The 12,381-nt window shown below is 52.6% G+C and overlaps 1 protein-coding gene across 1 annotated transcript in view; it reads left to right on the forward strand.

Annotated features, from left to right (window-relative positions):
* The window catches only part of RNF207 (ring finger protein 207), a 12,371-nt gene extending 1,546 nt beyond the window's left edge, over positions 1–10,825 (forward strand). Inside the window, exons 3-17 of the mRNA XM_004385108.1 lie at positions 734–878; positions 987–1,068; positions 1,141–1,216; positions 1,290–1,415; positions 1,831–1,877; positions 2,150–2,222; positions 2,294–2,362; positions 2,769–2,837; positions 2,930–3,027; positions 3,838–4,024; positions 4,221–4,406; positions 4,697–4,748; positions 5,288–5,405; positions 9,636–9,716; positions 10,654–10,825. Coding sequence (XP_004385165.1) covers positions 734–878; positions 987–1,068; positions 1,141–1,216; positions 1,290–1,415; positions 1,831–1,877; positions 2,150–2,222; positions 2,294–2,362; positions 2,769–2,837; positions 2,930–3,027; positions 3,838–4,024; positions 4,221–4,406; positions 4,697–4,748; positions 5,288–5,405; positions 9,636–9,716; positions 10,654–10,825 — 1,581 coding nt within the window. The remainder of the gene's footprint in view (positions 1–733; positions 879–986; positions 1,069–1,140; positions 1,217–1,289; positions 1,416–1,830; positions 1,878–2,149; positions 2,223–2,293; positions 2,363–2,768; positions 2,838–2,929; positions 3,028–3,837; positions 4,025–4,220; positions 4,407–4,696; positions 4,749–5,287; positions 5,406–9,635; positions 9,717–10,653) is intronic.
* The last annotated feature ends 1,556 nt before the right edge of the window (positions 10,826–12,381 follow it).

Raw genomic sequence — 12,381 nt, forward strand, 5'->3', positions numbered from 1 at the left:
GTGGGGGGCGGAGGGGGGTTCCTGCCCTGTGAAGGTGGGGACAGGCCTGCAGCAGCAAAAGCTAGAGTGTGCTGAGCAGTTGCTGAGAAACATGTGACCTAGGAGTACAGAGATGATCAGAGTGGCTGGAGGCAGGGAGAGCACCCGAGAGGGAAATGGCCTTGAATGCCAAGGCAAAGAATTGAGATTTGCTGTCAGAACCACTGTTGGGTTTAGTGCCAGGGCTCAGATCAGGCTGGGAGTCTCAGCCCTGGTCCTGGCCTAGGAAAAGGAACCCCTATGCCCTCACTCCCCTTGTCTCGTCCTGCGGAGCTGTAACTCCAGTTTGGTCATTATTGAGGTCCCCAGGGGGGTTTAAGAGGACTACACACACACACACACACACACACACACACACACACACACACACACACACACGTTTGTTGTAGGTAACATGCTTTGTAAATGCAGTTTCTGCCCCCTCCTTCCCCCTGAAACTCCTCCCCAAGCCCCTTCCAGGTATCTGCCCTTTACTGGACCTACTAACCTGAGTAGCCTCAGCATCCTCATCTGTAAACTGGGTACATTGGAGCACTGCGCGTCGGGATTACACAAAACGGCTGCATTTAGCGGCGCACCTGTTCCACGCGCGAACAGACGAGGGAAATTATCCGTAGGGCAGTTGCCGCGCTGGCCAGGGTCGGGCTTCAGCACAGCGGCAGACTGGCCCGCTGAGCCCGCGCTCCGCCCACAGGACGCGGAGACCACGTACTTCTGCAACACGTGCGGGCAGCCGCTGTGCGCGCGCTGCCGCGAAGAGACCCACCGGGCGCGCATGTTTGCGCGCCACGACATCGTGGCCCTGGGCCAGCGCAGCCGCGACGTGCTCCCGAAGTGCCGTGAGTGCGGCGGACCCAACGGGGGCAAGGGGCAGGGGGCTGGGTGGGGACGAGGGTGGGGGTAGGGGCGGCCCTGCCGGGAGCCAGTGACGGTCGTCCCCGCCGCAGCGCTACACGCTGAGCCCTACATCATGTTCTCCACCGACAAGAAGTCGTTGCTGTGCATCCGCTGCTTCCGGGACATGCATGGGTGAGTAAAGAGGGCAGGAGGGGAGGGGGCTGGAGGTCGCCGGGAGCCGGGCTCACCCCGACCTCCCCGCAGGGAGGGCCGGGCCCACTGCGTGGACCTGGAGTCGGCATACGTGCAGGGCTGCGAGCGGCTGGAGCAAGCTGTGCTGGTGAGTGCCGGGCGGAGGCCCGCCGGGGCAGGGTGCGGACGCGGACGCTGGATTGAAGCCGCCCTGTTCCCAGGCGGTGAAGGTGCTGCAGACGGCCACGCGGGAGGCCATCGCGCTGCTTCAGGCCATGGTGGAGGAGGTGCGGCGCAGCGCGGCCGACGAGGAGGCCGCCATCCACGCCCTCTTTGGCAGCATGCAGGTGAGGGCCGGGAGACGGCAGCCACAGGCTGTGCGTTCTAAGCCAGCCTTGATGGGCGCCCAGGACGTGGGCAGGGCAGGCCCCGGAGGCCCGCGGGAGTCGGCAGTTTTGCAGGATGGCAAGCATTGAACAACTTTTCAGGAGTTTACTTAGAGTTGCCAGGAGTGTTCCAGGGGAGGCCACCTGGGCCCTGGGCCCATGTTGATGGAGGTGGGGGGTCAGGGAAGGCTTTGCTGATCAAGTGAGTTTGATGGTGAGGGTACAGGGCTTTCAGGCAGCAGAGTGCAGGAAGGCAGGCTTCTGGCCCACCTAGCAGGGCTGATAAGTTGGGGAAGTAATGAGCCTCTGGCTGGTGCCCAGGTGGGTGATGGGCTGGCGGGTAGTGTGCCTGTCAGCAGTGGCCTGTCTCTCCCAGGACAAGCTGGCTGAGAGGAAAGCACTACTGCTGCAGGCTGTGCAGAGGTGAGTGGTGGTGGGTCTCCACCTCCCTGCCCCTTGGCCTTTGTAACCCCCTCACAGCCTGGGCCTGGCCCCAGGGAGCAAAACATCCTGTGTCCACCCCCCTGAGGAGGGCATGGTGGCTCAAGGTGATGGAAGGGTGACAGTGAAGATGTACAAAGCTGCCCACAACCCACCTCCAGCTGTGGGGAGTGGCACTGCCCAGTTCGGAGGCCCTGCTGGGGGGAGGTGCCCAGCCCTGCCCTTGAGGACGAGGCTGCCTGTCCCTCCTCCAGCCAATATGAAGAGAAGGACAAGGCCTTCAAAGAGCAGCTCACCCACTTGGCCACCCTGCTGCCCACCCTGCAGGTAAGGGGGAACATCTGGGGGGGTGCAGGCCCCCTACCTGGCTAGGCACTGAGCATCGGGTCCTCCCACAGGTGCACCTGGTCATCTGCTCCTCCTTCCTCAGCTTGGCCAACAAGGCTGAGTTCCTGGACCTGGGCTATGTGAGTCTCCCCAGCTCCTGAGAGGTCCCCCCAGAGCCTCCCTCCTGCACCCCTCCCTTGCTGCTAACTCAGGGTTTGGCAGCCTGTCACAGGGAGGCTGAACCAGGGGCCTCTGGGCTTGCCTGCTCACCTCCACCCATCATTTACTAGCGTTTAGAGACCAGGGACTTTTCAGAGAGAAGCCTGGAAGGGGTGTAAGCCTCTACTCCCCCAAAATGCAGAGTGTGTACTAGAGACTGACACTCCACCTTTCCTGGGGATTCATGGGATGGAGGTGAGGGCCAGGGGAGGAGTGGAGCCTCGAAAGGGCACCAGGTCAAGTGTCACAGACAGACTTGCCCTACGGGCCTCCGGGGAGCTCCCCGTCCCGCCAACGCAAGCCTGAGCCCTCCTCCCGACACCACAGGAGCTGATGGCCAGGCTGCAGGGCATCGTCACGCGGCCGCATCGCCTGAGGCCGGCACAGAGCAGCAAGGTGTGCGGGCGGCCGGGGTCAGGGGCCGGCGGGCCGGAGTCGGGGGCCAGCGGGCCCAGCGAGGCCTCCTGACTCCTGGTCCTGCCGCTCAGATCACCAGCGACCACCGCGCTGAGTTCGCGCGCTGCCTGGAGCCGCTGCTGCTGCTGGGGCCCCGCCGGGCGGCAGGCGCTGGCGGCGGCGCCGGCACGTGAGCACGAGCGCCCTCCGGCTCCGGGACTGGGGCGGCGGGCGGAGGGTCCGGCGCGTCGCCCAGGAAAGGCCGCGCACTAGGGGCAAAGAGATTGCAGGCTACGGGTTCCGGCACGCGGGCCGCCCCTGCAGGACACCTGGTCCACGACGTGCGCTCCCCCATGCTCCCCAAGCGGTGTCTAGGCTCCAACGGCCGCGACACGGGAGGGCGAGTCCACAGAGCAGAAAGCAGCCGTCGGGGATCCACGGACCGAGGCCTGTGGCAGACTCGGCGCAGAGTTCAGCCAGGGAAGGGGGGGGGCTGCCCCCAACCGCCGCTGAAGCCTCCCCCACCCCGCCTGGGGCTCCTAGAGCCTGAGGGAAGGGACAGCATGGGGGTGGGGCCTGGGCAGGGCGCAGCCTGGGTAGCCTGATGCGTGGGGAGTGGCCTAAGCCAGAGAATGTGGAAGAAATGCCTAAATCAGGACCCCAGAGACCAAGCCAAGGGAGACTGGGTGTCAGGCCACATTTCCATGGCCCAGTATGTGAGTGAGTGAGTGAGTGATTGCAAGACTTACTCCAGACCAGCCCTGTGGCACCCTGCCAGACTTACCCTTTTAGAAAGCACCCATGCTGATAGAATTGGTCTTGGGTGTGGCCTTGGCACCAGAGATTTCCATAGCTCCCGGGTGGTTCTGATATGCATTCTGGCTGAGAAGGCCATACTAGAGCACTGAGCAGTCCAGGGGGCTGGCCTGGGACTGGGAGGCTGCGATAGGGGAGGGCCCCTAGCCCCCTATACCTGCATCCACACTGGCTCTCTCCCCAGGCTGTCAGGGGTCTCAGGCCCCAAGGTGCTGATGGGGCGTGGCTGCCCCTCCCCAGGGGGAAAGATGTTGGGGTCACCTGTGCAAAAACCCACGGTGCACCGTTCCATCAGCACCAAGGTGCTCCTGGCTGAGGGTGAAGCCACACCCTTCACAGATCACTGCCGCCAGTATGAGGACTCCTACCGGGTGAGGAGAGCCGCGACCTTGGTTTAGAAAAAGCCCCAGCCCTCCCTCACCAAGGTGCAGTGATGCTCCACAGGCAGCTTGAATAGTCAGATCTAGATCTGGCCGCCTACTCTGGAAACTACCCCTCCCCTGAGGCCCTGGCAGTGAAAGGGCAGCCTGCAGTGACCATGTGCTTACCCATGGCCTCTCCCTCCAGAGCCTGCAGTCGGAGATCCAGAACCTGAAGGACCAGGTCCAGGAGTTGCACCGGGACCTCACAAAGCACCACTCGCTCATCAAGGCTGAGATCATGGCAGACATCCTCCACAAGTCCCTGCAGGTTGACACGCAGATCACCTTGCAGTATACCTCTGTGGAAGGCATGAGAACAGTCTTCGAGGAGGTAGCCCTCCCAAGGAACCTGATCCAGTTGTGCTATGACTTCTCTCCAGCCCACCAATGTCAGGATAGATATGGGCGACCCCACCACAGGGAGAGGGAGGAGGCCCTTGGCCTGGTGCCTCATAAGGGTCTTGTCTGGCAGGTTTGGGAACCCGGGAGTCTTTGCTGCCTGGAACCACGTGGGCCTGGCTTGGGAGTGCCGTGTGACTGAGTAGCTAAAGGACGGAAAAGCTATCGTTGCAAAGTACAACTCACTGCCCCATCCAACATCCAACTTCCTTTCTCTTTCAGATTTGGGAGGAGTTCTACCAGCGTGTGGCTAATGAGCAAGAGATTTATGAAGGTTCCCAGGCTACTGAGTGAACCCCACGTCCCCAAGCTAACTCACACGTACCCAGGGGAAGGAAGTCAGAGTAAAGCACTAACCAACGCGAGTCCCCATGCTATTGCCTTTTGCCCTCTGACCTTGCCTCACAACCCCTTCCAAAACCCAAACCCACTGCCATTGAGTCGATTCCAGCTCATAGTGACCCTGTAAGGACAGGGTAGAACCGCCCCATAGTGTTTCCAAGGCTGTAAATCCTTATGGAAGCAGACTGCCACATCTTTCTCCGTTAGAGTGGCTGGTGGGTTCCAACCACAGATCTTTTGGTTAGCAGTTAAGCGCTTTAACCACTGCACCACCAGGGCTCCTTCACAACCCTTTACTGGCCCCAAAATGATGCATGTGAGGTCAGGACTCAGTGAGTACAATGCCTTCACCAAGTGCCTTGTTCTTTAATAGGTAATCATTGAAATAGCTGGGATGTTTGGGTGATGTCTGGCTTGACAGTAAAAATCTGAAGTCAATAGGACCTAACTCTCTGGCCTTGGCCCCCACAGCCCAACTCCATGACCTTCTCCAGCTGAAGCAGGAGAATGCCTACCTGACCACCATCACCAAGCAGATCACTCCCTATGTCCGTTCCATTGCCAAGGTGAAGGAGCGGCTGGAGCCCAGGTGAGACAAGCGGATGTTCTCAGGGGAGACAAGACACTTCAGAATGTGTATTCATGAAAGGTGTCAGACATTCAGCAGAACTCCTTTCAGGGGAGTCAGGGGTGAGGTCATGAGGGCTCACTCTGGACATCTGGAAGGACAAGGTGCTAGACATCTGGCAAAAACATGGTCAGAGTGAATTTCTACTTCTAGGCACACTATAGCCTACGTTTAGCCCTCAAGTGTAGGTCAAAGCAGAAGGGGTGTAATGAGGGTCCTCAGCTGATCCAGGCAGCAGAACACAGAAGGGGGAGCAGGGACTTCATCAGCACATGGTCAAGATAAACAAATAAGTCTTAGAAGAAATACAACCGGAATGCTCCTTAGAAGTGAGCACGGCGAGACTTCATCTTGCTTACTTTGGACACATCATCAGGAAAGACCAATCACTACAGAGGAACATCATGTTTGGTAATATAGAGGGTCAGTAAAAACAAGGAAAACCCCTAGTGGGATGGGTTGACACAATAACCTCAACACTGAGCTGAAACATGTCAGATTGTAGAGATGGTGCAGGATGAGGCAGTGTTTCATTCTGTTGTACATAAGGTTGCCATAAGTTGGAGCCAACTTGACAACAACTAATAACAAGAAGATAAGCAAAGTCTAGACAAGAAGCTGGACTAGGCTCTCTCAACACTATATTCAAGCATCAAAAGGTGCTACAGTGGCAGAGGGCATCTTAGTGGCAAGTCTTCAACATGTCTGTCTCTTGAGTCACTCAGCTCCAGGATGGACTGGTTGTCCTGTATGGTACGCAGCTGTCCAATCTGAGATTTCTTCCCCCTTTCAGGGAGTTCCGCTTGCCTTGTTCCTGTGTTAGATCTCCGGTTTCCTCTTTCCATATTTTGGTGGAGCCCATTGCCCAGTAGCATCTTGAGAAAGGTGCACAGGAAGTACATTGTTTTTGGACAGTGTAAGTCTGAAAATGTCTTTATTCTACCTTCACACTTGACTGATAGTTTCACTGGGTATTAAATTCTCCTTCAGAATTTTGAAGGCATTGCTCTATTGTCTTCTAGTTTCCAAGGTTGTTGTTGACAAGTCTGAAGGCATTCTGATTCCTAATCCTTGTAATGTGGCCTACTTATTCTCTTTGGAAGCTTATAGAATCTTCTTTGCTCCCAGTGTTCTGAAATTTCACATTGGTGAGATTCTACTCCATCCATTATGTTGGATATTGGTGGATCCTTTCAACCGAGAAATTCACATCCTTCAGTTTTCTCTTTCTGTAATTCCTATTACTGAATATTGGTCCTCCTGAGCTGGCCCTCAAATTAACCTTATCTTTCCTGTCCAATCTTCTATCTCTGTCTTTTTGCTGTACCTTCTGGGAGATTTCCTCACTTTATCTTCCAGTCTCTGTATTGTTCATTTCTGCTATATGGCTTTTTATTTTAATTCTGCTATATTATTTTAATTTTCTTTTTGTACCTACTGTTCTTTTCTCAAAGGAGCCCTGGTGGTGCAGTGGTTAAGTGCTTGGCTGCTAACCGAAAGGTCAGTGATTTGTACGCACTAGCCGCTCCATGGGTGAAAGATGTGGCAGTCTGTTTCTGTAACGGAAACCCTATGCAGCAGTTCTACTCTGTCCTATAGGGTCACTATGAGTAGGAATTGACTTGAAGGCAACAGGTTTGGGTTTTTTTTTTTTTTTTTGGTTCTTTTCTTGTAGTGTCCTGTTTTTTGTTTCATAGACACAATGTCTTAGTTCTCTGAGGCTATGATAGTTTTCCTTTTGGAAGTTTTTTTTTTTTCTCCCTGAAGTCTGTTTCCTCCAAGTAACTTTTGTTTGTTTAGGTTCCTATCTTCAAAGGCTTCTCTCAGATGTCAGGCAATCCTTGGCTGTCCGCTCATATGAGGAGGGTGTGGGGAGTAAGGGCAAGAAAATGGACACACATGGCTGGTGCTTCATTGTAGGGGGGGTCTAGATGAGTGTGTTTTTTTTTTTTTTTTTTTTTAAGCCCTAAGTCGGTTTTAGGTCCTTTTCCCTTTTCTTTCCTGGAAGGTTAATGTATGGAGTATTTGTATGCATACTTAATTTTCTGGTTTTCAGTACAGTTCTCAATTGTATTTTACTCTCTTTGGAGACTAACCCTTCAGACTTCTGCTGGGGTGGGTGTAAGGGGATATTTGCTCAAAGGTAGAACGGATCTTGACTTTCACCCTCGCTGCTTCCACGGCCACGGTGTTGGCAGCTCCCGAGCCTTCTAAGGATTCTGTGGTGTGAATTGGGTCGTCGTCAGCTTGTCCCCCTGCCAGTTTGAAACTCAGGTTTCTCAGGTCTGCTAAATCAGTCACCACTCACCCACATGCTCTCCAGCTTCCAAACTCTGGGCACTTTGTCTGTGTGTGCTGTCTTGGTGAGAAGCTAAGTAGCATACTCCTGCCTGCCAGCAAGAGGCAGCACTGGCAGGCCCACTGTCTGCCAGGAAATGACAGAAAGGATGTCATTTCTTTCTGTCTGGGGCTGGGAAAAAGGGAATCCTGCTTCTCTGCATGGCTTCATTTTCCAGTTGTCTGTAGTTGCTGCCTCTGCTTCCTCACCTCCACCTGCTTCTCAGCCCTCTCTGACCCCAGCCTCTGACCTGCCATCTGCCGAAGCTGCTCTTGTTCTGACCATCAGCCACCACCCAGACAAGCCCCAGCCGGCTCACTTGCTCTCAGCAGCACGCGGCAGTGTCCACCATATCCTCCTCCAGCACTCTTCTCTCACTTCTGAGACGCCCACGCCCTGTTTCCCTCCTACCTCTCAAGCCATTCCGCCTTAGTTTCTGGCTGGCTCTGCCTCCTCGGCTCAATGCCCAAATATCAGTTTGTCCTGGAGCTCAGTCTGAGACCCCCTTCTCATCCTACACTCTCTCAAGTGACTTCCTCTGATCCCCTGGCTTTAAAGCCCCAGTTACATGCAGACGACACCCATCCCCGTCTCCAACACAGTAGTCTCTTGCCCTCCAGAATGCACCGCCAGCTGCCTCCCACTGTCTCTGCTTGGAAGTCTAAAAAGGCATCTCAAATTCACAATGGACAGAAAGAACTCTTGATTTCCTGTCTTCAAACGTGCTGCTTCCACCTCCCTCATATCACCCAGGTGCTCCAGTAAAAAGCCTGGGAGACATCCTGGATTCCTTTCTTCCCCCACTCTCATTTCCAACCCATCCCAAAGTCCTGTTGACTCTACTCCATCTCAGCCCACCCAGCCTGGTCTCCACTGCTGCCCCCAACTCCAAGCCACCATTGTCTGCCCTCCTGGCCCCCTCTGGTATGTCACAAAGCCAGTGATCGCTTAAACCCTATGCTTCCTCATGCTACAACATGGATGAACCTTGAAAACATCATGCTGAGTGAAATCAGTCAGTCACAAAAGGACAAATACTGTATGATCTCACTCATATGAGGTAAGCAAATATATAGAAACCAAAGATTATTAGTGGTCACCAAGGGTGGGAGAGAGCGGAAAAGGGGGAGTTTTGCTTAGGGGGCATTGAGTTTATGGTAATGGTGGTAGAATGATTTGAAAAAGGATAGCGAGAGGGCTTGTACAACTTGAAGAATATAATCAATGTCACTTGACTATACATGTAGAAATTGAATTGGTGTATGTTTGGTTGTATATATTTTCATCACAATAAACAGAAACAAAAAGCCCTATGCTTCCCATCACACCGTGGCCTAACAGTCTGTTCGTGGACCTTCCCTGCCTGTCTCTGACCATGCCAGACCCTCACAACACCCCATTCATGATGGCCTTTCAGTTCCCCCAGAAAGCTACCCTGGCTCCCACTTGGGGGCCTTTGGCTTCAGGTTGTCATGTGGATCCTCATCACTCAGGCTTCTGCGCGAATGTCAACAGAGGCTTCCCTGAACCAGCCCACTCGGAGCAGCGTCTGCTCATTGTCATTCTCGACCACCTCACCTGCTGTACTTCTTCCCAACAGCTGGCCTGTCTCCCTTGACCAGGAAGCAGCTCTGTGAGAGCAAGGCCCCAGCCTTTCTTGCCTCCTACCGTAGCCCCACTCCCTGGTGAATTGCTGGACCTCAGTAAATACTTGAGGGCTGAATGGAGTTCTAGGCAGGCCCTCGAGTGTTTGCTTAAGTTTGGTTTTTGTGCAGAGTGAGCTTAAGGACAAGTATGAGTGGGCTGGCCCTGCTGCCTCCACGATGTCCAGTAACTGGCTTTCTCTTGCACAGGTTTCAAGCACCCGTTGATGAACAGTCACAGAATCTAGAAAACATGTATGAGGACGGTATGAATGACGAGACCCAGGCCAGGTAAATCAAGTCCTTCCAACTGACAGTGGGCAAATGATTTCATTTCAGAGACGAATATGGAGGACAAAGACCAAGGGTTTTATTTTCCTCTTTGGTCCTAGCTTGCCACTGACCAGCTCCATGACCCTGGCTGGGCCTCAGTTTGTAAAACAGGGGGGCAGAGAGTTTCTTAACCTGGATGAGTGACTTAAAACAAGATAGATGTGACTTTAGTAGAAACGGCCAATGTTTTATAAGAGGGCCCTGATTATCACCTGTATCACTTATGCTGCCGTAAACACTACTGACTGGCTTAGGTATTTACAGCAACTCTCTCTGATTCACTTAAATGAGAAAAAGTATCTGAGGACTGTTTCTTGGTGTGAGAACATTACTATTCACTGGAGCCAGTGTTTGCCAGAATACTTACTTGCCAGAAAAAGAAAAACTGTGCAGTAACAGATACATCACTGTGGCAGGCTGATCTTTTAGTATTTCACTTTCAGTAAAATGTGTTAATCACGGGGCAGAGAACTGTAGAATGTCAGAGCTGCAAAAGCCTAGATGGCATGAAGCAGTCCGCTAAATTGTCCAGTCACAAGGTTGGGGACAGAGCAGTAACTCATTGTGCCCTCCCCAGCATGGCAGCCATTCAGCTTAGATGATTCAGGAGAGTGTTAATTCAAAGCTTGATGTCACCATAAGCTGCTGAAACAGCCTAAACGTGCCAATGTTTTGGCATCTAAAAACTATCTCCTGGGGGAATGGCTCTATGTCAAAAATGAAATCAGAATATCATCCTTGATGAGATTTCTGGTTCTGAAGACATGGTCACCTACTAGTACTGTCCAGAAGGGCTTTCCATTCCGAAAGCTTTGGCCTATGTGGATTGTAGCACTGAGACATGGTGAGATGGAGGCAGCAGAGTAGAGGAGTTCATGCTAAACTGTTCCTTTAGGAATGAGCCAAGGAGTGCCACTGAAAAGAGAGAGAAGACGTCTGAACCCAAAGGAAACAGCCAGCCTCTGAGCAGTCTCACAGAAGAGCCTCTGCTGAAAAATAAAGATCACTATAGACCCAAACAGAAGAATGGCGGCGATGTCCCCACACGGAAAGAGCACCCAACTTAGCCCGTGGGGCTGGTCCCAGGCAGATGGGGTGTTGTACAACATGCACATACATCAAGGCCAGAGCATTTAAGAAACATGTTTTTCTCATTAGGATTATGTTTTCAAAGGGTAATAATTAATTCATCAACAGTAAAACCTAGTAACTCTATGGCAGGTCCTAACTTCAAATTCTTTGGCTTAAGTTTAGCTTTCCCCTGTGTTCACATGACATGAAATCTTGGCCCTAATCACAGTGCCTTGGGCACGACTCTTCCCAACCCAAATGGAAAATATTAGAAGAGTGAACATTCATACACAACCAAAGGCATCTTCTTCTAGAACACTCATTCGTCCAGCTTCTACTTACTGCATGTTTGTGTGCCGGGCCCCGTGGAGGACAGTGTGTGTGGGCCCATCAGGTTGGACTGGCTCAAGTTTTGGATACCAAGACTCCATCACTGAACAACACCTGCCTGGCCCCGGAGGATTCCGGTTTCTCTTGAATCACAGCCCTACTGTTCACCCAAGAATCTGAGCACTGACTCAGCAAAAGGGAGAACCTTCCCTTTACGGCAAGGGCTGAGTTGAGAAAGCAAGGGAGAAGTGCCTGGCCAGGGTGCTCAACAGGAGACTGTCCCCATCACAACTTCCCTGCTCTTTCCCCAAGCTGTGACTCAGATGTTCACCTTGTATTGATATTAAAGCACAATTCAGCACCAGCCGTTTTTCTAGTAGTTTTTCATATTCCCCACTCCTACATAGTACCCTTTATCAAGAAGAACGTAATCAATCCTTAAAAGAGAAAACTAACCTGCATGACCTAAACTTTTTAAAGTTTTGGAGGCAAAATGATGCCCAGGTAGTCATATTTTAAGCAAATATTCAGCTTCATTCAGTGGTTCAAACAGCAAATGGCTTCTGTGCTGGGGAGGAGGCCCTGGAGTACCTCACGTCAATACTCAACACCTCCATCACCAGTTGTGGTTGAGTCAGTTCCCACTCATGACGACCCCATGTGTGTCAGGGTAGAACTGTGCTCCAGAGGGTTTTTAATGGTTCGTTTTTTGGAAGTAGACTGCCAGGCCTTTTGGTTATCAGCCAAGCACTTAATAACCAGGAGTCCAACCAGGGACTCCAAGGCCTCCTGACCTGCTATTTCAGAGACATTGAACATCCCATTCCAAAGCATTATGGACTTCTGCAGTGGCCTAAAGGGCAAAGGGAATTCATTGTTACATACTGGTTAAATGCAGGAATTCAGAACTGAATTCAGCAGGTACAATGTATCTGGTTGATACTGCCAGTTCTGGGTATCCCTTCTCCAGATTTTCTACCCCCCCCACATAATCACACTATTGTTCATAGTGAAATCAAGTACAGTTTTATTTAAGAATTGGAAAGAATAATCAGTAATCTGTAAGAGGAAATCCAATTTAAAATATTTAAATAAACACTTCTGTATGTAAAAAGAAGAGCAGATTACTCCACCGAGTTACTCTCCTTGCTGTGGGATGGGTGCCCTTGAGAGGCGGCACTTGGGTCCACTCAGGAAGGTAGGGCCCTCCCAACCCACAACA

This window comes from Trichechus manatus, unplaced genomic scaffold (genome assembly GCF_000243295.1).
Source record: "Trichechus manatus latirostris isolate Lorelei unplaced genomic scaffold, TriManLat1.0 scaffold00133, whole genome shotgun sequence".
Lineage (NCBI taxonomy): Eukaryota > Metazoa > Chordata > Mammalia > Sirenia > Trichechidae > Trichechus > Trichechus manatus.